This window comes from Leuciscus leuciscus (genome assembly GCF_965113295.1).
Source record: "Leuciscus leuciscus genome assembly, chromosome: 5".
Lineage (NCBI taxonomy): Eukaryota > Metazoa > Chordata > Actinopteri > Cypriniformes > Leuciscidae > Leuciscus > Leuciscus leuciscus.
The window spans coordinates 51,755,179-51,782,200 of NC_138729.1; the positions used below are offsets into that span (position 1 = coordinate 51,755,179).

At 42.0% G+C, this 27,022-nt stretch overlaps 1 protein-coding gene across 2 annotated transcripts; it reads left to right on the top strand.

The window, feature by feature from the left end:
• The first annotated feature begins 2,047 nt into the window (after nucleotides 1-2,047).
• On the top strand, nucleotides 2,048-25,535 carry LOC309499789 (cytosolic phospholipase A2 gamma-like). Of its 2 annotated transcripts, none has more exons than XM_082171264.1 (15): nucleotides 2,048-2,130; nucleotides 5,676-5,701; nucleotides 5,873-5,984; nucleotides 6,101-6,243; nucleotides 6,364-6,565; nucleotides 6,956-7,058; nucleotides 8,740-8,880; nucleotides 11,449-11,514; nucleotides 11,613-11,672; nucleotides 11,879-11,986; nucleotides 12,183-12,326; nucleotides 12,663-12,740; nucleotides 12,817-12,974; nucleotides 24,450-24,615; nucleotides 24,690-25,535. In XM_082171264.1, the coding sequence occupies exons 2-15, from the start codon at nucleotides 5,676-5,678 to the stop codon at nucleotides 24,860-24,862; spliced, it is 1,680 nt and encodes a 559-aa protein (XP_082027390.1). In that variant the 5' UTR covers nucleotides 2,048-2,130; the 3' UTR covers nucleotides 24,863-25,535. The 2 variants fall into 2 exon arrangements, with proteins under 2 accessions (XP_082027390.1, XP_082027389.1); XM_082171263.1 differs by lacking the exon at nucleotides 2,048-2,130 and adding an exon at nucleotides 5,021-5,047.
• Nucleotides 25,536-27,022: the final 1,487 nt, after the last annotated feature.

Genomic DNA, 27,022 nt, shown 5'->3' on the forward strand with positions numbered 1-27,022 from the left:
CATCAAAATAGTGGGGTCAAAATAAGTTATGGCAACATGTTGTAAGAACTGATTTTCCTGCTAAGACAAAACTCAGCCTGCAATAAAGCCATAAAACGCACCCTGGACAGAAGATAGCAAAGAGCACAGGACATTGTCCTGTCCAAACTTTTCTTCTTCCTTATCTCTGCAACCCCCTCTCCCTCCTCCCTTCCTCTTCTCGCGAGTCAAGTCACCAAAAGTTCACTGAGAATGTCTATATATCACATATGATGTATCTTGTGAATCTATTGTTTTTCCTTTTCATGTTTGGTATAATTTTAAGTGTCTCAGTGCGATTGGTAAAATGGTCTTAATTTCATTGCAGTCATTGGTTTAATGAGAAAGATTGAGAACTTAGGAGAATCCTGTTCTCCTCTCTGGGTGATGTCTCTTCATGATATCTCCCGAAACCAGGTGCTACCCCCTGGGGTACATGAATTGACCCAAAAATATTGGTACACCCCTTTTGTTCTGGTCTGGGTTTTTAAGGGTAGGTGACAGAGCAGTCTGGGGGAAGCCTGTAACCAGGAACAACCCCCATACAGTGCTGTTTCAGTGTTTTCCCATTGGAAAACACTCACACACCACTGTGTGTCTCTGTCAGGAATGCATTGCTTACTTTTAGAGTCATCTTTGAGTAACTGATGTTATGTATTTATTATTTCTGAATTGGCTTTTAATCATTTACTTGTGTAATTGGCATGATACATTTTTACCTGACAAATAAATGTTACATCTTGATTTATTCTGAAGTTTTCTGAAATCATTATTTTAGTAGACTATGAGGAGGCTGGTGCTACCGCAGCTCTGTGTCCAGGATAGGTCAAACTAAAGGCACATATGAACGGAGCAGTAGGCACGTCATCTGAAGACCTTTTGATTTCTGTCTATCACTGACTTGGCAAGTTGTACGGAAGTGGCTAAATAAACTACACTTTTTGGTATGAGTGAGCAGTAGGCAACCGACTTAAGAGGTATTAGCAAACCCTGCACCCTCTGACCAAGATCAGACTGGCGAGGCTGTGTCCGGGAGATCCACATAAACCCGGGCGTGTGACTCTGTGCGGCATCGGGTCCCTTAATGAATGAATAACAGAAATTATGGGATGCTCATAATAATCAAAGATCTAAATTAATTCATAATCAATATTTATTGCTATTTTCTAATAAGAAATAAGATCTAAATTTGATTATCGTTTGAAATTGGAGTCAGATTAAGCACAGAGCTAAAGTTATATTGAAACTAAATTCCATTAAATTAAGTGAACTTCACTGGAGCGCTGAAAAGACATACACGCATTATCCCTTCGCCCACCGTTGGATTCCGTCATTGGGCCAATGGGTGGTCTTTACAATGTGGTGAGGACACGTCCCACCCGTCTCCACTGTAAAAAAAAAAAAATAGAGGCTGTTTTCCCCCCAATTATTTTAAACACTTAACTGTGTTTTCTGCAGCTCTGTGAGGCAGCGCTCTAGCTGATGAAGACGAGAATGACAAATTTATCTGTGAAAAAATAAAAGGTGCAACTGATATAATTTGTTTGTTTTTTGTTTTTGAGGGGCGATAATTGAGGCTGGATCATAAAACGCTGTCAAAAGTTGTAAATTTACAATTTCTAATTCCTAAATGAATTCTAAAATAAAATTAGTGAAAGTGTAAGAAATGTTTTAAGAGAGATTATTTTCTTCAAGTCCACAGGGCCAAATGTGCCCATAGACAAAGATATACCGTCTGGTATACTAATTCAGCCTAGTATAGGGATTTTGCTTTGATTTTGTTTTATTCTTTTGTATGACTGATACTGTGCTGCAATCATTCATTTCTTTCGTTCATTTAGTTTGGGAGGTTCTCTCTGCTAAAGCGAGCTGAGATTTGCTCTCATGGACACTGATTTCTCTTTAAAGGGGAGTTTTTGAGCATAATCTGCTGCTGCTCTACTGCTCACTCATAATCACATTGTGTTGGTGAATTTAACGTCTTACACAATTCAAAACAGGGAACTACTTGCTGTGAGAAAACAGTAAATGTTCACACGTTACATCAAACTACCCTAAATTCAAGGTTTCCACTGGATTTGTGGTTTTAAGGACGAATTTTATTACTGGAAGGTAAGTATCTCAAATTTAACCAATAATTACACTATATAACTTGTATAAATATGCAGAAGACTTGGCTTCCCTTAATCTGAGGAAGAGATTACAATGATATCATAAATAAGTGGAATCTCCTAGTGTGTGTGTGTGTGTGTGTGTGTGTGCATTATCCCGGTGGGGACTTAATACACAGATTGATCATCATCATCTTTTTCTCCTTCCCTTCAATATATATGTGACAATATATATCTTAAAAATTAAAACAGTTAAAATATAAATGTTAAATAAATGTATTATTTAGCCTATAATAAAAAAGTATCAATATTTACATTTTACTATTTATGTTTCCAATTGAATGTTTGATTATCTGTGGTATTAGGTATTATTTAATAATCTAATGCCAATAATTAGTGTGTGTTCAGTGACCAAAAATTTTGTGTGATGGTGGAAACAGCCACAAGAACATTAATAATCACCTGTTAATAACTGAACTTCAACCTTAACCAAGCAGACATGTTCTGAGCTTCATTAATTCGTTATTGTGTTTAACATGAATAGCCTTTGTGTTTAAATGTAGCACATAAATAACAATATTCATAAACTCGTACAATCCTTTAACTCAAACTGCATATAATGATTTACAAAAATCAAAAAGCTTAGTTAATATATAGTCAATGAGTTTTGTTTGAGAGTTCAGAGGAAATTGATTTCATTGCTGATTTGCATGATTTACATTTACATTTATTCATTTAGCTGACGCTTTTATCCAAAGCGACTTACATTTGCTATATATGTCAGAGGTCGCACGCCTCTGGAGCAACTAGGGGTTAAGTGTCTTGCTCAGGGACACATTGGTGTCGAACCCGGGTCTCTCACACCAAAGGCATGTGTCTTATCCATTGCGCCACCACCACCACTGATTTGAAAATAGAAATACTTTCACTGATTTAAAAATTTCACATAGACTGGGAATATTTGGATAATTGAACATCGAAATAGGCATGTAAAATAAGCACTGCCTGTTTAAACTATTTAAGAGAGCTAAAAGTTCCACATCATTCAGTCGCGTTCAACGTTACGTCAGAAATGAACTGACGAATTGGATCTCGTCTAGCCCAATCATCTACGAGTGTAAACAAAACAAGCTAATGGACATTGGAGTGAGAGATTTGCATTGCAAACCACACCCATAGACTGTATAAAACAATGGACGTAGTGTCCGTGACGTCACCCGTAGGTTTCTGAAGAGAATTTTTTAAGCCCAAAGTGGGCGGAGACGACCGTCGCCATCTTGGCACAGCGTCACTCCCGGATAAACGAAAATGGGCAAAGAGGCAGGACATGGGTGGACAAAACAGTAATTTTGGTGAAAGACATAACATTTAAAGTATTTTTTTTTAACCCTGTTACATGAAGTCCTCAACAGTGTTGCAGAAGAGGATGTCTTGGGTGATGGGGGTGTCAAGAAAGCAAAACCTTCTTGCCGACCTTCATCAATGCAAGGTTAAGCCACAGGTGGCGCTCCTGGACCACTAACATGGATATCGCCCAACCCAGGGCCTGCGCAGTAACCTTCATAGTCAGTTGCCGAACACAGTTCCTGGGTCAGGATTATCCTTGTACAGGTCTTTCAACACTTTGGCCAGGTGTACCTGCAGGTTGGTGGAGGTGGCCTGGCCAGGAGCAATGTAAGCCCTCATCTCCAGAGATGAGGTAAACTTACACGCTTTGGACAGGAGCCTTGGCCAATTCCCCCAGTTGGCGTCGTTTTGCTGGCATAAATGCACCGCAATCACATGCTCAACCTGTGGAATGTCCCAGTACCACCGCGCCGCCCCACCATCAAGGGTGGTGAGGACAGAGGAAGCAGCGAGGCGTGTTTTGGCTGAGAATGGTGCTTTTCATGTCTTAGTTATTTCCTTGTACACCTCCGGGAAGAATTGAACTGGGGCGGGGCACGACATTCATCGTGTGCTTGGTTGAGGGCAGTGGTAAGTACTCAAGTCCAATGCACTCTCGCACTTATCTGTGCACAATGAGAGAGACCGCTGAAACGTGCCATATTTCTTGCAGCATTGAGAGAAAATGCTTCTCTTTCTGCTTTCAGTAGCGCCTTATATACCCGTATGTCCGGGGGCGTGGCATGCAAATTCCACACACCAATTCCATTGGCCTTTTCTGATACTTTCAGAGGTGATTGGGGCTCCCAAGGACGACCCCATTAGTGTTACATGTCTGTGTGTTTTTGGACTTCGTTCAGTTTCCGCCACTCCTTGTTTCCATCATCACTGTCATCATTAGTTCATTAGTTCCGTTTGCGCTCTGGAGACGCGTTCAGTATTTCCACTATCAAATTCCGTCATGTAAATAGCGAATCTGCCATGACACGAGCACAATTGGCATTTAAAGGGAATGGGAGATTTGACTCTGAATGGTTTAACACACGTAAATCCCCAAACATACCCATTACTCATTAAGAGAATAGGGACAACCCTTTTAGACCATGCGCCGGGAGCGCCGACCATTTTTCCCGTCATTAAACTAGCAGAAGTGGATTCGGACACGACCTAAGTGAACTTGTGCCCTGCGCTTTAGACCATGCGCTTAGATCGTTAAAATAGGGCCCTTAGTGTCAGTTCGACACCACGCTGAACGTGACTGACAGAAAGGGAACTACAAGTTTTCCTGCACTAATACTTTCAGTTCCACTCGTTTGCGCATTGTCTCGAGGACAAGCCCACAACAGGGGAAGTATCATGAATATTAATGAATACTCAACCCACTGGAATAGTTTCTAATGGGAACTGAAAATTACACAAAACCGGCTTTATCCGAAACGGAAGAAAGGAGTGGTATACAGCAGAACCAAATCAAAATCAAATCAAAACCAATATAGCCTCCTTGTAAAATATCCATTTGAATGTACAAGCAGGTAAAATCATTATGAAATTAATATTATATGTATTTTATATGCATTACTATGTGTGTCTATATGTGAATGAGTTTACAAGTGTGTCTTCAACTATATGGGCATGTTTGAACCAGTGGACTTCTCTATAATAAACACTTTTCATACTTTCATTCATAGATGCAGAGGTAATGCCTCCATCACACAACAAAAACATCCCAAAAAAGTATTTTTGCTTGTGTATTTAAGTGTTCATTTTATTTTATCTGTTTCTGATTTTTATCTATTACAGATAGATAGGTTTTACAAGACTGTCACTGTACAAGAACAGTGAGTATATGTTTTAAAGCTTTTACAACAGGGAAATTAATAGCCTTAATGTTATTATAAGTGACAACAGTAGTATGAATCAATCTAATGCTTTGATTCTTAATTAAAGCTTTGCCAAAACCTGATGCAAACTATTAAACACTATAACTTCCACTGTTAGCAACTTACATTAAAAACAAAAACACACGCTTAATAATTGACATTTGATGTAAAACAAATTTTGATCAACAGAATTATATAAGATGATCAAAAGATTTTCAAAAGTTCTATTAGTTTTGGAATTATAGATTTTAACTTTAATGTTGACTCCATTGTTTTATAGATGAGTGCATCCAAACCCCAGGAAAGGTAGTTCTGCTCAGATTACTTCACAATTAACATCAATTACAAACTGGATAATTCTGCAAATAAGACTTATTCTTTATTTATTAAGACTTCAATGTATTTAAATTCTAAAATAAAAATATGAAATAGCAGTATGTGGTGTTAAATTCAGCACTGGTCTGTCTGTCACTGCAGTGGTTCTGTTAGAATCGAACACTCTCTGAATAAGAAGGAGAAGGAGTTTGTAGACAATAGGAGAAAAGATGTTCTACAAAGCCTGAAGAAGCTTCAGATACACTGCAGTGAGGTAAAACCTTATTGTATAGGCTACTTTATATCTACCTGGCTATTCCTTTTTCTTACAAATGATGCCATAACTGATAAACATCAAATGTTTGCAAAGTCAAACTGTGTGTGTTTCAGAATGAGGTGCCAAACATTGCATTACTGGGATCTGGAGGAGGAGAAAGAGCCATGGTGGGTTTGCTGGGATCCCTGGATCAACTCCAGAAAGCAGGTCTTCTGGACTGTGTGCTTTATCTGAGCGGAGTCTCTGGATCCACCTGGTACACACACACACACACACACACACACACACACACACACACACACACACACACACACACACACACACACACACACACACACACACTGGCTGAATGAGAGCATATGTTGTTCTTCTGAAGGTGCATGGCCTCCTTATATCAGGAGCCAGACTGGTCCACCAAACTAGAGACTGTGAAAGACAAGATCATCGAGAGACTCAGTGGTCCTGCAGTCAGCTGGGGAGATGCTTATGACAAACTGAAGAAATATTACAAGAAGAAAGACATATTCAGCTTGACTGACGTCTGGGCAGCGATGTTCGTTACAGGTTATGTGAAAGAGGTCTGTAACTATTCATAATACAATCCTGTATGATCTTAATGAGCTGCTCACATTCAGTATAAAAAAGTGCTATATTTTTAGTAGGCTATTGATATGTATGACACACTAAATTAAAATATGATTTTATAAGATATAATAACGAGAAACTTTTTTCGTAATTATTAGCAGGGCAAACCATAATAGCACACAGTGATATCAGCTGGTCAAAGCTGTGTAGAACATATGTATGTATTGTGTATATATTTAATAATAAAAAAATATATAATTAAAGTAAACAATTGGACACAAAATATTGATTTAAAATATTATATTAGCTAATTAAATGCAAAGCTTCCACAAAAACAATTTCCACTTGAGCTTGTTTGTCACTGAAGAAATTATTCTCTTCAGATAGACGAACACACACTCTCAGATCAGTGGGACCAGAAGAGTAAAGACCCGTTTCCAGTCTACACAGCGATCGACAAGCACTGCAAACAGAGCAATGATGGAGGTCTGTGTGTGTGTGTGTGTGTGTGTGCGTGCGTGCGTGCGTGCGTGCGTGCGTGTGTGTGTGTGTGTGTGTGTGTGTGAAAGACAGACAGAGTTAATGAGTTTGTTTCAGCTGTTATATGGATGTGTTCTCTTTCATCTCGTGTTCGAGATCCATCTATGGGAAGGGCATCCGTACCTGACCTCTGCAGAAGCATCCAATTGCACCAAGTCTGGCTAGACAGACAGAAGCGCGCAGCCAATGCCAGGTAAGGCCCCTCCCCCTTACCTGAGAGCATATAAGGCCTGCATGCTGTTCTCCAGTTGACATTCGCTTCTCGCGACCTCTGGACATCTTTCTCACAGCTCGTGGATTTGTTCGGACGTGCACATTTGTCTTCAGGAGGACATATCATTCACATCAGCTTCCGCCGGACGTGATTGTCTCGCTCTCCATTTCAGCTGTGTCGTCCTGCAAGCTGCCCACGCTGCACTTCACATTAGACTGTCCACCTTTTTTCTTGCTCGTTCCCTCTTCCCCGAAAATTGCAGCCATTGCCTGGCTTTCCAAGAAGCTACTGCCGCTACTAAGAGTGTGGATTTCGAACAGTCGGACTCTGACAGGGGAAATGGCGACGAGATCGCGCACCCTGGGGACTCCAGTGGAGCGCCAGCTTTGAGTTGGACTGACCGCTCGAAGTCCGCTTTCCTTGAGGACTTCTTAGCGGGTGAACCCTCATTGGCAATGCAGGGTTCGGAGGATGAGGAGGCTATTGTAAGCAAGCGGCCGCTCGCCTCAATATTGAATGGCTGGCATTGCAAAGTGCCACCGACCAGTAGAGGGACATCTATGGTGTGATTTTCCTGGGCTTGGAGCTGAACTTATTCTCCATGAGAGCGCGTCTCTCTCAAGAGCGTGTTCTCTCTCTAATGAACTGTCTGTCATAGTTCAGAGAGGGGGCGAAAGTACAATATCACACATGCCTCAAACTGGATGGTCTTATGGCTTCATCTAGCCAAGTCTTGCCCCTGGGACTCCTGAGAATGCAGGCGTTCATGAAATGGGTTTTGTCACTACATTTCAGCCCAACACGTGATCTTTGCCGCTCTGTAACAGTCGGCCGCATGCACGGCAACTCTGCGCCACTGGAAGAGCGTGGATTTTTACGCACAGGGAATCCCTCTGGGGATGGTTATGATGCAAAAAACAACCACTGTCCTATGTTCTTCTCACTAAAGGACGTGAACGCGCCCCGCGGGGGTTGACGCACTGGCCCACCCATGGCCCAAAGTGCTGCTGTATTGAACCTCACTGTGAGTGTATTGGGCAATCAGGGAGCTGTCCATGTCCCATAGGTGGATCTCGAACACGAGATGATGAAAGAGAACAATAGGTTACTGTCATAATCCCGGTTCTCTGAAACATCTAGTGGAGAGATCCACCAGCTTTGCCCCGCTTACCACACGAGAAGCGAATATACTTACTGGAGAACAACAGCGCATGCAGGCCTTATATGCTCTCAGGTAAGGGGGAGGGGCCTTACCTGGCATTGGCTGCGCGCTTCTGTCTGTCTAGCCAGACTTGGTGCCATTGGATGCTTCTGCAGAGGTCAGGTACGGATGCCCTTCCCATAGATGGATCTCTCCATTCGATGTTTCAGAGAACAGGAGTTACGACAGTAACCTATTTTTTCTGTCTGCAGACCCCTGGTTTGAGTTCACTCCATATGAAGCAGGTTATTCCCTCATTAGAGCATTTGTGGAAACATCCAGCTTTGGCAGCAAGTTTGAAAATGGCCGTAAAATCGAGAACCAGCCTGAGATTGACATGCTGTACCTGCAAGGTAACAAACTCTGTTTTAAAGGAGAGTTTATTCATATTTATAATATCAACTTCAACAGATTGTCTATTGTACACTGTACATTGACCTGAATTAAAGAATAGTCTAAAATTGATCAATAGTCTCTGGGATGTATATTGATCTGGAGATCAGGGGCCTCATGTACAAAGACTTGCGTTGAATTCATACTAAAACATTGCGTACGGACAAAGCTGTAAATGTGCGTACGCACAAAAAAACCCAGATGTTTGAATCTCTGCGTACGAAGGATCCCACGCATATTCTCTTTGTACATCCCAGTTAACGTAAAATTGAGCGCACATGCACGAGCACAACGCCCCACCCAGTCTCCTCCCTTAATTAAATTAATTTAAATATGGTAATGAGTCCACTTTGGCAAAATAAAACAGTAAGAAAATGGGGGCAAGAAACGAAACTTTACAGAGAGTGAATTGGAGGTAGAAACGAAAAAAAAAATGTATTTGGAATTTTGTCCTCCGGAATTAATAACAAAAGGAAAAAATATGAGTGGGAGAGTTTGGCTGATGCCGTCAATGTGGTGGGTTCTGAAAGTCGCACTGTAGAGTAGACTGAGTACAGTTGAGACACTTGCGTTTTGATTTTTCACACAAAAAATAGACACTGAAAAGAAGTGAATTTCCACATGACACGCCACATGACATTTCATTACCTTGTAGACTAAGATATTATCAATTAGTTTATATTAGTTTATATTAGTTTATATTAGTTTATATTTAGTTTATATTTTCCAGAATTAGCTCATAAAAATAAGGTGCTTTTTGTCTCAACTTTGTCTCAACTGTACCCATAATATCATGTGGTACAGTTGAGATACCCCATTTTTAATGATGTGAAGGTAACTAACCATTCATTGTAAAAAAATTAAAAAATAAAGACAAATAAAGAAAATAACAATTGTGCAACATTTTTGTTTATTCATCCATTTATATTCATTCATTTTATTTAAATTAGCACTGGTTAAAATGTATAAAGCAGGAACAAGATATGTAACAATATTTATTAATAATACACAGTTTAAATATCACAAATATCACATTTTATTTTCATTTGCATCCTATGCTGGCTAATTACGGCGTTTAAACTGTTATCATAACACTGAACAACTAAACAATGTGTTTCCTAATAGAACTCTATCGGGGCTACAGTAGATATGTGTCTCAACTATCCCCCGCTGGCCACCTCGCACATTTCTCTAGATTTTGCAATTACCTTGCATGACACAATACCATGAAATACAGAATAACGTTTGTGGTGATACCAGTTACGTTTTACAGTCACATAAGGATAATAAGCTATATTCATTGTGGAGAGTGCATGGTGAAGTGAACGTCATATCTTAGAGAAAAAAAAACGTTCCCCGATATCTTCGGATCGGAGATGCGTCCGTTGTTCAAATTTCCCACGATCAAAGAGGACACTAATACGCACGTGCACAGCAAAAATCACAACTTGTGCTTGCTGCGAACGCAAGTTATTTAAGGTGTCTCAACTGTACACATGTCTCAACTGTACACAGTCTACCCTAAATGACCTTAAAAAGAAATGGTCTGATATAAAGGTGGACATTACACCAAAGCTGCCATTGCCATAGACTAAGGGTTGTATCAATTTGCATCATGCTTTTATATGTTCTTACTTAATTGCAAAATTGATAGAATATTCCCATAAGGCTCGACAATATATGTCAATTATTTTATAAATTGCAAATTAATAGCAATGCTTCCCACAGGTGGTGGTGCGGTAGACTTGTAGAACAATTCGTTGTGTAATGTTTGCAACTTCACTTCATTGCCTGTAAGAGTCGCCAACGGACAAAAACAATGAGAAATGTACGTACGCCAGACATGAAATTGGCGTGGAGGAACGCACATTCTCGCGTTAATTTCACTGTTAGTACATACGACCGTAAGCGTGAAAGCTGGCGTACGCAACGTTTTTGTGCGTACGCAAGATTGATACATGAGGCCCCTGGTCTGTCAAAACTGAAATATAAACATTACAGTCAGAAATATTGAAAATCATTTACAATACAATTACAATTCAACACAATGAGGTGCTGCTTTTTAACATAAAACTTCTCATTACACAGTGATTTTGTCATGATTCCTGTCTTGTGTTCCTCTTGTCTTGTGTGGATTTTTGTTATTTCCTGTTCTGTGCCATGTTTTGTAGTCCTTTGTAGTCCTTTGTAGTTTTTCTTGTTTATTAGTCTCTCCAGGTGTTTCTAATTAGCCCCGCCCCCTTGTTATCTTGTTTAGCTTGTTTGCCTGTGTATTTAAACCTCTGTGCTTCAGTTGTTGTTTGTTGGTCGTTGTAGCTGTTCCGTGTTCCTTTTATTAAAGTAGTGCGTGCATGTGGATTCTCTCTCCGCTTCGTTCCTACCTCATTGTTACAGATTTAAAGTAACGATCCTTAACAATAAAAGCTTAAATGATAACTTTATGCATCAGACTGTTTGATGATACATGATGCAATGATACATTTTGGTTTATTGTAAACAGTTCTAAACTTAAATGTGTTTTTCTGCAGCTCTGTGCGGCAGCATTTTAGCCGATGGAGACGAGGATAAGAAATTCCTCTGGGAACGAATAAAAGGTGCAACTTCATTTCTTCTCAGGATTTAGTTCTGTCTAAAGTTGACAGAAATTTCATTATCATGTGAACCTTAATTCCATTCCATCCCCATCCCCCAGATTTCTTTCATAATTTCCTGCTTATAAGAGAAACAGGGATGTTTGAGGAAATGAGTAAAGGTAAAGCATTTCTTACAGCTTTTATTTATTGACAAGTTGATCAATCTTTTGTGTCTAATGATCTGTTCATGAAAATCTGCTGATGAATAAAAAGTTAAACTCTTTAAAGCTAAAATGCTAAAATGATGATTATCACCAGAAAACACCTGATATCTGAATGTCATAAATTTGGGGACACATGTTTGTTCAATATGTGTTTTCTTCAGAAGACAAATGTCTCCAGGTGCTCATGGATCTCGTGGACATGAATCTCTCTGTTTTGAATGGCATCGATCCGTCAGCTCTTGATGAATCCATCAGAACAAAGCTGAACGGTAAGATTTTCCTAAAGTGTGCTAGAAAATGTATCTTTAATGGCTTTTCAGCAACACTTAAACAAGCTAATTGATGAAACCACTATTAACATGCAAAAACATCCATTTTGGCCAACAAAAACTCTAACTCAAGATAGATAAATGCTTTACCTGCATCAGATAACAAGAACTCAATCATGTTTCCCTCTTTTCCCAGAGCTCACTGGAGGCAAACATCAGCAGGTTATTCAAAAGAAAAAACTAAATCTCACTGATAAAGAAGCTGCAAAACAGTATATGAAACAATACACTGAGGATGTGTGTAATGATTTGAGTCATTCCTTCAGTTTCTGGCCTTTTGGTAGGTTAAACTGTCTTTACAATGTGTTGATTTGTATAATGTACTTACTTAGTGATTTTCTAGCCAGATTAATGCATAAACCAAATGTGCTTTACTCTAAGCTTCCATAAAGCTTCAATTAGCTTCAACAAAACCGGTTTTAACAGACTGATGCCACAGAAGAACCACAGAAGAACCTTTAGACATCCAATTATGTACTTTTGAAGAAACTATAATGAAACATCAAAACCTTTTCTCCCAAAAAATATAGTCAACTAAAAACATACTGTATACAGAATATAAAACTATATCAGAATATTTACTGAATTTAAGAACCACTGTGTATTTGTTTTACAGGTCTTTGGGCGAGTATTTTGAAATGCATGGCTCAGTGGATCTGGGGCAGGAAATATGACTTTCTTTACAACATGAAAGGTGAGAACAGAAACTCATAGACAGATGCTAACTGGAAATTCATTGTAAATAGTATAATAATGCTGTGATCTCTCAGATGAACCAGTGCCCCCTGCTCTTCTGGAAAGTGAGACGAGAGACTATATAGACGGAGGACTGTTGCTGAACTCCCCCTACTTCTCAGTGCTGAGAGAAGAGAGAGACATCGACCTCATCATTTCACTGGATTTCAGTGACGATAATGATCCTTTCACGGTATTATACACACAGAGAATTCACTCATAGAAGTTCATTTAGAGAGATAAATCCCCTAGAAATCGTCATTTACTCCCTCTCATGTCGTTCCAAACCCGTGACTTGTTTCTTCTGTAGAACACAACAGGAGATTTTTTTTTAAATAATCTTGCTGCTTTTTTTCATTCTTATTGACCACCAGAATTCACACTAACCTAAAATGTACAGGATTTTAAACACATTAACAGATAATTACAAATATGTTTTGTTTTAGTTCCGTTTTACCAATTTCTCTGAGATTGTTAGTTTTCATTGTTATTCATTTGTTCCTAGCCTGTTCGTAGTTCCTTTGAGTCAAGTCATCTTCATTTATACAGCGCTTTTAACAATGTAGATTGTTTCAAAGCAGCTTTACAGTGATAATAGGAAATTAAAGTAACAGAGATTGTTTTGGCTTTATAGCCACTCTAGAATAAAGTTATTGTCCAGCTAAAGTTAGTTTGATTGATTCACTTCCGTCGCAACGATCATTAGTTATTAACTTAGGGGCCGCTAACACGACACCGTTTTATCAGAAATCTCTTAAGTTCTTTTTGCGCAAACTTAAAAAATGCTTATGGCGTGCACATGCGTATTACGAGTTCAGTCTATAGGTATGTGTGTTTGAATATATGTGCGCAGGAGTGTAGTCCTTCCCTACAAACCAACCCTCAACAAACTACTTGTCTGGCCTTAAAATTTATAATACAGAATTTTTATCGCTTCTGCGTAGCCAAGCGAACCGGAATTATCCCGACCATGCTTTATCTGTAGAGCGGTAAAGGGAGGGGAGGGAGGCCTTCACAGGGGAGAGACTAGTTGACACTTCAGGACTGTGTTGTCTTCGTGTCCAGGCGCAGGTCCTTCATCAGATCTGGATACGGCCTGGAGCCGGCGGACTGCGGTAAACCTCGGGATAAACAAAGAGACTAATATTAGCGTAGACGCCATTCTTCTTATGATGTAACGAGTACATCAGGATTTATGGGAAGTGTTCCCGGTTCCGGCTGACCTAATCTATGCAGCCTAACATTGAATTATAGAAGTCTATAATGTGTTATGTGTATGCTAGGTCAAAGAGATGTGTTTTTAGTCTAGCTTTGAACTGACAGAGTGTGTGCTTCCCAGACAATATTAGGAAGACTGTTCCAGAGTTTTGGTGCTAAGGGGGAAAAGGATCTACCGCCAGCAGTCAATTTTGATATTCTAGGTATTATCAACTGGCCAGAATTTTGAGATCGCAGTAGACGTGAAGGACTATAATGCGTTGAGAGCTCGCTCAAGTACTGCGGAGCTAAACCATTTAGTGCTTTGTAAGTAATCAGCAATATTTTAAAATGTATACGATGTTTAATAGGGAGCCAATGCAGTGTTGACAGAACTGGGCTAATATGGTCATACTTACTGGTTAAGCTGTAATATGTTTATTAAGCGTGCAGGGCAACCACCCAGTAGAGCATTACAGTAATCTATCCTTGAGGTCATGAACGCATGGACTAATTGTTCTGCATTTGTCATTGAGACCATATGACATAATTTAGATATATTTTTAAGATGGAAAAATGCGGTTTTATAGATACTAGACACGTGACTTTCAAATGAAAGATTGGTATCAAAGAGCATTGGTATTTGATTACTCTGTCTGTGTATTTAAACCCTCAGTTTTCTCTGTTCATTGTTCCGTGTTGTCTTAGTTTTAACTTGGTTGATGTCTATATTTTCCTGTGTTCTCCTGCGTGCCCTGAACATTATTATTTAAAGGTATAGTTCACCCCAAAATGAACATTTTCCCCTGATTTACTCACCCTGAAGCCATCCTAAGTGTGACATTCTTCTTTCAGACGAATACAATCGTCGTAAAATGTCCTGGCTCTTCCAAGCATTATAATGGGAGATTTTTTTTTTTTTAAGTCCATACAACTGCATCTATCCATCATAAAAGTGTCCCAAACGGCTCAGAGGGGTTAATAAAGGCCTTCTGAAGCGAAGCGTTGTGTTTTTGTATGAAAAATATCCATATTTAAAACTTTATCGTCTAAAATAACTAGCTTTCGGCAAACGGCCGTACTTTGACTTTGACGTCACAAGAGTAACACTTGACGATGTATGACGTAGGAGCAGGGCTGGACTGGCCATCGGGCATACCGGGCACTTTCCCGGTGGTCCGACGTGCTTTTTGGGCCGATACATCTCATACTCATATATAATTTTTTATTATTATTATTATTTCTTTTCTTTTTTTAACGGCCCATAAAATTTGTACATCAGCGGCCCATTCGTTTTGCTTAATTGGTGGCGCTGGGTTTGTGCCGTATGATGCATTGGTCAAAAAAAGTCAGCGTTAGTTTTCTTTTCTTTTTCTGACAGACCAGTCCATGAAACGCGTAGATCAGCGGCCCATTGGTTCTTTTCTTGATTGACACTGGGCTGGCCCAATCACAACTTTAAACGAGTGAGCGAGCGTGCAGAAGTGTCAGTTGTATCTGTCAAAATAGTCTGCGAGATGGAGAAGAAACGCAAGGAATGTGCAGAGAAATAGCGTGAAAAAATAGAACAAAGCTTAAAGCAGACACTGTAAAATGTGTCAAAATATATGTTTTCTGACCTTCATCAGCTCCTGTGATGATGATGATAGTGAGGAGGATCAGGAGAGAGATGAGAAAGTGTAGAGCCTGCGGTAAGCAGAACTACTTTCAAAACACTTAGGCTATGTCATGAGTGTGTAGGAACCCATAACTCAGTTACAGATTATTTCCACATCTGTTGACAATTTCCGCAATTCACTAGAAATTTAATGAGAGGCGTTTGTAAACCATGTTTTCCGCCAAAATAAAAGCTTGATGCAGTTTCCGTCAAAATAAAAGATCATGTGCTTATCTCTTTCAAGTATAGAAATTGGTACAAAACTAATTATGAAAGTTTACTTTATTTTTTAGTGCATTTGTTTTACAAAATATGGCTATTACTGTCATTGGATTAATATTATAACTATTAATATGTAGGTGTAATGTAAACAGGCTTGGGAGGGTTACTTTAAAAATGTATTCCGTTAAATTACTTCATAAAAAAAGTATTCAATAACGTAATCCAAGAACTATAATATGAAAGTAATGTAACTGATTACTTTTGGATTACTTAAAGGTCACTTATATAAATAAAGTCAAGCAAGAAGAAATATTATTAAAAATATATATTTTTTTACTTTATTTATTAAGAATTTGGTCCAGTGTACAATATTTGCAAAATATACACGCATGCCTGAATATATATTTATAAAAAGGGCTATACAGACATCTAATGGCTAATGTATGGTATTACAGATTGTTTTGTTTTATTTTTAACTAATTTTTAAATAAAAAATAAAAACACAACATTTAACATTTTTACACACTCTACATATTAGTTTATTTTAAAATAGGCCTACATGTTGACTAAAGCCGTGATCTTTCTTAATTTGCCTGACTGGACGTGGGGCGTTGGCAGTGGGAGTTCCCCTACGTTACCTAGACAGCGAACATCCCGTTACGTGAGAAAAGATAAGAAAGGACATTTTGGGTAGCCTACTAAAAAAGCTACTCTCCTAATTTCTACAAAATAGAATTTTGTAGAATAGAAAAGCGATTTTACCCGCAGGCAGCATCGTTTCTACTAGCAGCAGTGATTCACTCTGCTTCTGAGGAGATTGTAGACAGCTGTTATTTGCACATGCACCAGCGGGTGGCACACGTGAGTCATTACTGGCAACAGAACCAGGAACTACTGTATAATCAAGCAGCGCTTAATATAGTGTTATTATGCCAAAAGACTTATTTATTTAGTTTTAAATGAAACCATTGTAATCCTGAAAGTATTCCCCCTTTTTTCAAAATGTAACTTTAATCTGATTACTACGTTTTTTGACGTAACCGTAACGGATTACAGTTACTGGATTTTTGTATCCTGATTACATAACGCTGTTACATGTATTCCATTACTCCCCAACCCTGAATGTAAATAGACACTGTAACTAAAAGAGGTTTGAATTTTTCATTGTTTAATTTGCACACTGAGTATGGGTTGGAGCTTTTAATTTTGAACTCTCAAAGTGCACCAGATTGATGAATTTAACATTAAAATGCACAACATTTTCTTATGGGGGGGCATTCCCCCAAACCCCCCTAGAAGGACCGAGGTCCACCCACGACAGTTTTACCAAAAATCCTGTGAGAAACACTGCTATGCCAATGCAGCTAATAGCTTGTTCTCTTACGAGAGGTTCTCTCGTACTTGCGTAAGTATCTTACGCTAGGGGAAAACCTCTTTTCCTCGAGATATTGAAGCCAAAAATTATCCTTAATTTTGCAATAATGTAAAACGCATTGCAGCAGCATGCAGACATGGGCGAGACAGCTAGCGCGCCCATAGGCTGCTCTGCGGCAACTGCACCAGCCTATCGATAGAGGCCCCTCATGACGTCAGGACCAATGAGGGTGCTTCGCGCCCAATACGTCATGTCCCGCCGAAAGCGGGTGGGGCTAGGGCTATAAATACGGCCCAGAGAGGCTGGTTTGGTCAGTTTTTTTATCTCTTCAGCGAGCTACGCATCGCTGGATCCTGAGAGGAAGCCGCGCGGTCTGACTCAAGCACCCAGCGGGATTTATCTGCATCTGAAGCTGCCGGTCGACAACTCGCCGCCTTCAGTCGCCGTTCCTGCTGACGCTTTCCGGCGTATATATCCTTTTCTCTGTTACTGTGTTTTGTGTATGTTCGCCGCCGCGACACACACTCTCATTGCACTAAAAGAGCCGGGCGTCTTTTTCAAGACGCCCCTTTCCCCCCCAACCCGCAAAGCTTGCCGGTGAGCCCGCTTGCCTTGCCTGCTTGGAGGATCATACCTGCTCTCCCTCTGTTCGAGCCGCGCAAACCGCGCCGTTCACAGGGGATGTCAGGAGCGGACGGTCACGGGGCTAGCTTTCTCTCTCCCTCTGTTCGAGCCGCGCAAAATGCGCCGTTCACAGGGGAGGCTGGAAGCGGACGGTCGGGGTTAGTTTTTCTTTACATACAAGAAAGCTACCCTGCCTCTGCGCCCCATTCACGCGTCAATCACCAGCGAAAGGAGAAAATAGCGTTTTAGTCCCGCCGAGGCTGGACTGACCTGAATTTTCTCACACATTTCTCAGTTCCCTGATCAGGCGACTGGAAATATAAATATTGCAGCGCCGGCAAGCAAACGCCGAAGAAAACATGTTGACGCTCTTATATGCTCGTGCATCTGAAAGCCTTTGTGTTCCCCCCTGTGGCTCAGTGGCGGAATCTTTGGTTTTTCACACGAGAGACCGGGGTTCGAATCTCGGTCTAACGGCAGATTAATTATGCCTCCAATGCTTCGCTCTGTCAGTTCCCTGAAAGGCGACTGCAGATGTGCATTTTGCAGCCAACGAGCGCGTTGTACAACCCGCTCGCCTGCACCCAAACACCGTTTCTATGGTTCCCGTGCGTCACTGGCGAAAGGAGAAAAGAGTGATAATGTCCCGCTGCGGCCGGGCCGAATTCTATTTATCACACATTTCTCATTCCCCTCTGAAGTTCAGGCGACTGGAAATGTCATACTGCAGTGAGCGAGCCTGTTGTAATGCACGCACGCCTGCAAACAAACGCCAGCATGTTGACGCTCTCTGTTTCTATGGCAACTTCTCGCTCGTTCAGTTCCAGTAAATGCGACTGTTCCAGTGTATTCTGCAGTAAACAAGTCGGCGACACAGCCCGCTTGCCTGCACACAAACGCCGCTTTACGGCTACCCAGATAAATCCCATAGAGTGTATTTTCTGGTGTTTTCCGGCCACGGCCGATGGTGTTATGAGTATAAACAAAATGCCCACTGCCCAGTGCTCATTCCTACACAGAAACACAGGTTTCTCTGATAATACTCTCGCTATATAAATGTCTTTGTGTCTTCCCCTGTTGCCCAGTGGCAGATTCTCAGGTTTTCACGCGATAGACCCGTGTTCGATCCCAGGTCAAAAAAAAAATAAATAATAATTTTTGCCGTCAATGCTCGCTCTGTCAGTTCCCTGAAAAGGCGACTGCAGATGTGTATTTTTGCAGCCAACGAGCGCGTTGTACAACCCGCTCGCCTGCACCCAAGCACCGTTTCTATGGTTTCCGTGCGTCACTACCTCCATTCTCACACATTTCTCTGGAAATGTCAATATTGCAGTGCACGAGCCTGTTGTAATACACGCACACCTGCAAACAAACGCCAGCATGTTGACGCTCTCTGTTTCTATGGCAACTTCTCGCTCGTTCAGTTCCAGTAAATGCGACTGTTCCAGTGTATTCTGCAGTAAACAAGTCGGCGACACAGCCCGCTTGCCTGCACACAAACGCCGCTTTACGGCTACCCAGATAAATCCCATAGAGTGTATTTTCTGGTGTTCCGGCCACGGCCGATGGTGTTATGAGTGTAGACAAAATGCCCACTGCCCAGTGCTCATTCCTACACAGAAACACAGCCCGTCGCACAGGGCTCGCGCACATGAAATCGACCCAGATCGATTGCGCATTAAATGTGGTAAATGTGCCCACTGCCCAGTGTCCACAAACACTACGTTCTGCATGTCTCAAGGTTTCTGTAAAACGAAACCAACATGCATTCGCTCTGCTAAGGCAGACAATGCTCTCAGAGTTGTAAATGTGCCCGCTATCCCACGCCCACATTCACACATAGACATGACAGGTCTTACGGGACTCGCCCAGCCCTCCCCCTCTCGGTTGACCACCGCAGAGGAGTCGAGCGCGGGCAATCTGCCTGCTGTTATCAGCGCGCCCCCTGCCTCAAATGTCATAAGCGCGACGCTTATGTTGCAGCACACTGAAGCCCCTCTGTCGCTGAGCGACCAGAGCGCGCTTCGCATTCAACCCCTAGCCATTCGTGCAAACGCATGGGCAAGGCTACCCGGGGTTTCGAAGTGGGTGCTAGACATTATAGAAAGAGGCTATTCGCTACAGTTCGGTTGACGCCCGCAACGCAAAGCGGCGCGAATCGATACTACGGTGAAAAAGGAAGTAGCACACCTACTTCGGGCCGAAATAGCGAAGTTACTGAGCAAAGGGGCTATAGAACCCCTATCACAAGCTCAGAGCGAAGGGGGCATGTACAGCAGATATTTTCTGGTACCCAAAAAAGACGGAGGTCTCAGACCCATTTTAGATCTAAGACGACTAAACAAAGCACTTCTGAAACGACGGTTCAGAATGCTCACGACCAAGAAAATCCTCTCGCAAATTTGCCAAGGGGACTGGTTCATGTCGATAGATCTGAAAGACGCTTATTTTCAAATACAAATAGCGTCACGTCACAGGCGATTTTTGAGATTCGCCTTCGAGGGCCAGGCATATCAGTACACAGTCCTGCCATTTGGCCTATCCCTGGCACCTCGCGTATTCACGATGTGCATGAATGCAGCGCTCGCACCCCTCAGGCTCCGAGGCATACGAGTGCTGAATTATTTGGACGATTGGCTGGTTCTAGCTCGATCACAGTCGGAGCTCATAGAACACAGGACCATATTACTCGATCACCTCGAGAATGTAGGTCTCACAGTCAATTGGGCAAAGAGTTCACTGTCTCCCAGTCAGAAAATATCTTTTCTGGGCACAGATCTGGACTCGCTGTCTATGACAACACAGCTGTCGCCGCAGCGCAGACTAAGTATTCAGCGCATGACAGAGATTTTTCGCCACGACGCTTTAGTCCCGCTCAAAAAGTTTCAAAGGATGCTGGGTCTCATGGCTTCAGCATCCTCAGTGCTTCAGCTGGGTCTGCAGTATTGGTTGAAAGCGCGCGCCGCGCAGAGCTTGGACCTCCGGTCTCGCGCGCCTCAAGGTCGATCAGAAATGCGTCGCAGCTCTGAAACCTTGGACAGTGACCGACTGGTACCGGTCAGGTGTAAGCCTGGGGACTTCCTCGAGTGTGAAGGTGGTGTCTACGGACGCCTCAACCTCGGGATGGGGAGCGCTGCTCGAGGGCAGACCGTTATTCGGCCAGTGGTCGGAACGGGAAAAGCTTCTGCATATAAACTGCCTGGAAATGATGGCAGTCGAAAACGCGCTGAGGCGCTTTTGTCCCCAGATAAAAAGACACCACGTCTTGGTCCGTTCGGACAACATGTCAGTGGTGGCTTATATAAATCACCAAGGAGGTATCAGATCCAGAATCCTTCACAGGCTGACGGAACGCCTCCTGGTCTGGGCTCAGCACAATCTGCGCTCGCTCAGGGCAGCGCATGTGCCCGGCCATCTGAATGTGGGACCAGACAGACTGTCCAGAAAGACTGTCCAGAAACAATCTGCCGACAGGAGAATGGTCTTTACATCCACAGACAGTCAAAATGCTATGGAGGACATTTGGCAGAGCGGAAATAGACCTATTTGCGTCTCAAGAGAACGCTCATTGTCAGGAATTCTTCTCCAAGAGCAGGGATGCGCTGGCTCACGTCTGGCCCCGCTGCCCGCTCTATGCGTTTCCCCCTGTCACGCTCCTACCCCAGGTGTTAGAGCGAATCAGGGAGAGCGGATGCCCAGTGCTACTCGTCGCCCCATTTTGGACAAACCAAGTCTGGTTTCCAGTCCTGATGCAGCTGACGAGTACCGCCCCGTGGCCGATACCGGTGAGGAGGGATCTCCTCTCGCAGGCGAACGGCTCGATCTGGCATCCTCGCCCGGAGCTTTGGTCCCTACATGTGTGGGCCATCAACGGGTACCCGTTAACCTCCCAGCGGGAGTGTTAAACACGATCACGCAGGCAAGAGCTCCATCTACGAGGCGGCTCTATTCCTCAAAATGGTCTGTGTTCACTAGCTGGTGTACAGCGAGTGGCACTTCACCCTCACGCTGTGGGGTGCCGGAGGTTCTCTCCTTTTTACAAGAGCTTCTGGATAAGGGCAGAACCCCATCCACGCTTAAAGTTTATGTGGCGGCCATAGCAGCGTTCGCTGAACCACCGCTTGGCCAGTCATTAGGAAGGAACGATCTGGTAATTCGCTTCCTTAGAGGAGCTAAGAGGCTGAACCCTCCCAGACCACCCTCAGTTCCCGTTTGGGACCTTTCCACGGTTCTGGAAGCCATGAAAGGTGCCCCATTCGAGCCAATACAGTCAACCTGAAACTCTTGTCTTTCAAAACAGTGTTTCTTCTGGCTCTCGCTTCAGTGAAGCGCATAGGGGATTTGCAAGCGCTCTCAGTGAGCGCGATGTGTATGGAGTTTGGGCCGAATGACTCGAGAGTCATACTCAAACCAAAGCACGGATATGTTCCTAAATCCCTCAACACACCGTTTAGGGCACAGGTTATCTCCCTGTCGGCCCTGCCGGTATCTGAGGAGGAAGGGGACGCAGGCTTCCTTTGCCCGGTCAGGGCGTTAAGAGCCTATGTGTCTCGCTCATCTGTTTTCAGACAGACGGAGCAGCTCTTTGTTTTGTTCAGCGGACGTTCTAAGGGACTAGCTGCGTCAAAACAGACTCTATCCAGATGGATAGTTGATGCTATAGCGCTAGCTTACACATCCAAGGGCCTGCAATGCCCGATAGGTGTCAAAGCGCACTCCACAAGAGGCATGGCCTCGTCGTGGGCTTGGTCCAGTGGGATTGCCTTGCAAGATATCTGTATGGCGGCAGGCTGGGCCTCCCCGTCTACATTTATAAGGTTTTATAACCTCGAGGTTCCCGCTTTACAAGCTAGGTTGCTCTCGGTTTAAATTTTCAGTATTGCCCGCCCGAATCCTATCGGCTCAGGATGCTGAAACCGCTAGAGCGTCGAACACTGATCGTATATATACTTCTGTGGGCAGTGCGTAAGTCCCTCATATCTATCAGTCCAGGCCGTGTTCGCCCTGGCTGTGTGGAACACTTGATATAATATGCTCTTATCAGAGCTCTATATTACAGGAATGATGCTATTCTAGCCCCTCTTCCCGGATTCTCTGTGAGTCCCTTGTGATTAGGCACTGTATGAGCCCCGGGCACCTGCCCTTGGGACTTTAGTGTTATGTCTCAAGCACGCACGGCGTTTTACACTGTGTTCCCCTAGCGTAAGATACTTACGCAAGTACGAGAGAACCTCTCGTAAGAGAACGTACTCGGTTACTAACGTAACCTCGGTTCTCTCTAGAAGAGGGAACGAGTACTTGCGTATCTTGCCGTGCATGCGTCACGTTCTGATTCGCTTCAGCGATGAAAAAACTGACCAAACCAGCCTCTCTGGGCCGTATTTATAGCCCTAGCCCCACCCGCTTTCGGCGGGACATGACGTATTGGGCGCGAAGCACCCTCATTGGTCCTGACGTCATGAGGGGCCTCTATCGATAGGCTGGTGCAGTTGCCGCAGAGCAGCCTATGGGCGCGCGAGCTGTCTCGCCCATGTCTGCATGCTGCTGCAATGCGTTTTACATTATTGCAAAATTAAGGATAATTTTTGGCTTCAATATCTCGAGGAAAAGAGGTTTTCCCCTAGCGTAAGATACTTACGCAAGTACTCGTTCCCTCTTCTAGAGAGAACCGAGGTTACGTTAGTAACCGAGTACGTTTTAGGATTCATCACTGTGGGCTGGAGTATAGTTCAACAGTATTAATAAAAGTCGAATTTTTACTTATTCATCTGTTAACTCTCACTCGTTCCTTCTCACTCATTACATGGCATTAGTGGTTTTAAGGAATAGGAGTCGGTATGCATATATTTAAGGGCGTGCAAAGATGGGTAGTGTTTATGATCATATAGTGGGCCAGTCTGGGCCAAAATGCCAGGGCCGATTTTTTTTTTTTGTCCCAGTCCAGCCCTGCGTAGGAGTAGCGTAAGCTTCGACGCCTCTCGTGGTTCAAACAAACAGGGCTGGGCAACTGCATTCGTCATTACGTTGTGCGTCAAGTTCAAGGGCTACTCTTTAGATATTTTTCTTACACCAACGCAGCGCTTCACTTCAGAAGGCCTTTATTAACCCCTCGGAGCCGTTTGGGACACTTTTATGATGGATAGATGCACTTGTATGGACTTAAAAAAAATTGTGCCCATTCACTCCCCATTATAAAGCTTGGAAGAGCCAGGACATTTTACTCCGATTGTATTCGTCTGAAAGAAGGATGTCATATACACCTAGGCGGGCTTCAGGGTGAGTAAATCAGGGGAAAATTTTCATTTTTGGGTGAATTATCCCTTTAAGACTTATTCTAGTATTTTCCTGTTCGTACGATTCACAACAACCAAGACACCTGACAACATAATTTAAACAGATAAAAGAAAAACATTTAAAAATAAGTGCATGGGTTTTCATGTAACCATATTATGATACCTAAAGAGTGCTATCCGTTAGCATTCCCATTTATCTCAGAGGGGTTTCTCATCCTGACAATTTCAAACGACATTTCTTAAATTTAAACAGTCTAACCTTTTTAATCAACATAATAATGAGCTGTTTTTCCACTGCAGACAGTGAAGAAAGCTGCTGAGACGTGCGGGAAACTAAACATCCCTTTCCCTGAGGTCAACATACCAAGTGAAGAAGTAAAGAAACCGAAGGACTTCTATGTGTTCAACGGCCAAAATGTTCCAACCGTGATTCACATCCCTCTCTTTAATGTGGTCAACTGTGGAGGCAAGTTATGATCTTACAATGTCCTGAATAAAACAATGCAATGTTCTGATTTAAGTGTGTTAATGTTTCTTCAGATGATTTTGAGGAACGCAAGGAAAAATATCACACTTTTCAAGGTCCTTACAGCGCTGAGATGATCACTGAACTGATTGAGGTCGCTGGAAAAAACATCACAAACAACAGAGAGAAACTTCTGGATCAGATCCGTCTGGCCATATGGCAAAAAAATACACTAAATAATGAATGATAAATATCAGAGCGTGGTGTGTTCTGAAATGAGGTGGCAAAGTCCTCACTTTTTGTTTTAATGTTTTGAATGTAAATTCTTGTTCCAGTTACACTAAATGTCGACACATATGGAATGTGAATGAAAATGAAAGGCGGGATTTATTGTGTGACCAGAACAATAGGCCAGACAGACAATATTCACAGTGTCATCTTTGATTTTTAAAGGGAATGAAATTGAGACTGTGAGGGATAGACATACATCTCTTCAGTGGGTTGTACTGTTATTTAATGTGTTTTTGAAATGAAAAACGGCAAAATAACTTTCCAAGAAATTTCATTAGTCAAAAAACTCCAGACAACATGAGCTGCAGAAAATTATAAGTGATACAGGACCTTTATACAGCTTTTTACAGTGGATGCCATTGAAAACATGGTACGTCTCCCAGAGCTTTGCTTTTATTCGTCCTGACACTGCTCTGAAAAAGCTCTATAGGCCAATCATTATGTTACTTTTTGATTAATATGATAAACATGTTTCAGTCTGTTCATTAAGCAATAAATTGCTAATCATTAATAATCAAATCAACCACAACACAGACTGATTTACAAATATGATTGTTGATAATAAAATAAAATAAAAGTAATATTTCGTTTCTGTTCCAATTAATTAATAAACTGTTCTCTAAAAACAAGGTTTAGTCCTGGTCATTTGATATCAAACAGCACAAATGCTCATCATTTTAAAACTGATAGTTGTGGACCTGGATGCTGATTGGACAATTCAGAGTTTGAGTGTACAACCTTATAACCCTTTATAATGTTTACCTTTTTTCTTGTATTTTGGACATACAGTATTTGATGACAAAAAGGTAAGATAAAACAAACTAAGGTAATCCAATGCAGGAAGGCAGTGTAACAGAGTGTTTTACACATACACAAACAATACCAGACAACAACTGAATGAAAAGGAGGAACTTAAATACACATGGTGATTGAATGACAAACAGGTGGCGACTCATTCATCAGAAACCATAGTAAGAAACGAGGAGCGGGAACCTGGAACAAAGGGAAACAGGTAACTGATAGAAACAATAAGAAAGGTCATGAAACGAAACAAAAACATTTAAACAAAAACTATATAGTAGGTGAAAAACAGTGTGTGACAAAAAAAGTATGTCTGAATTTACTGAACTCATAAAAGAGTAGGCAAAAGTACCTGGATGACCTACAACTTCTGGTGAGATTCTGAAGTGTGCCTGCGATGGACACTTTACAATCCCATGAGGCCACAGGAGAGGATTTGTGAATGGCACATGATAATGACAACATGGCGAATGTAGTAGGCCTATTCATACTACACACATACATACTATATAGAATGTTTTAGCTGTCATGTATGAGGTTGCATTTGTGCCAAAAATTAGTCGACTGCTTTGTGCTTCGTACTATACATTTGTCTTTGTCTACAGTCATTGCCTAGTTGTTCAGATAAATTAGTATGTTGATGTGTATGTTTATGTCGTCTTTACTGTCATCCTTCTGTCCTCTTGTTCTGTAGTCCTGTTCAGTCGTTTATGAAACGACTTCTACTGTATATATATTTTTTTAAACATTTTACATTTACATTTATGCATTTGGCAGACGCTTTTATCCAAAGCGATTTACATTGCATTTCAAGGTAGACGTTTACATTCTTATCAGTTCTTGCTTTCCCTGGGAATCGAACCCATGACCTTGGCGTTGCAAGCGCCAACGCTCTACTATTTGAGCTACACATTTCCAAAATGTGTTGAGAAGCAGAAGGACGACAGAAACATTTTAATGGAAATGAGCTGCTGGTCCGCCCCGCCTCACTTTCCAGAAGAGGGCGAAGCCTGTACAGCTCGTGCCTTGGATACTCAGCAAAAACCAAAACATCTGTTTGGTTTTGATTATGCAGTTCTCGTGAGTATTAAACCAAGTTCTCTTTCATGTCTTATTGCGCTTAAACTGTTTGTGAACTGTGTTTTTGACATATGCTGATATATGCTGTTGATATGAATCAAACAAAAGAAAAACAGAAAATCCCTCACTGTACAGCTCACTGAGGGCAGAGTCTATACTAATAGGGCGGAGTCTATCACCAGTAGTGGGCGGGGCCTATGGCTGACTCAGGGTAGAGTGTGCTAATAGGGCGGAG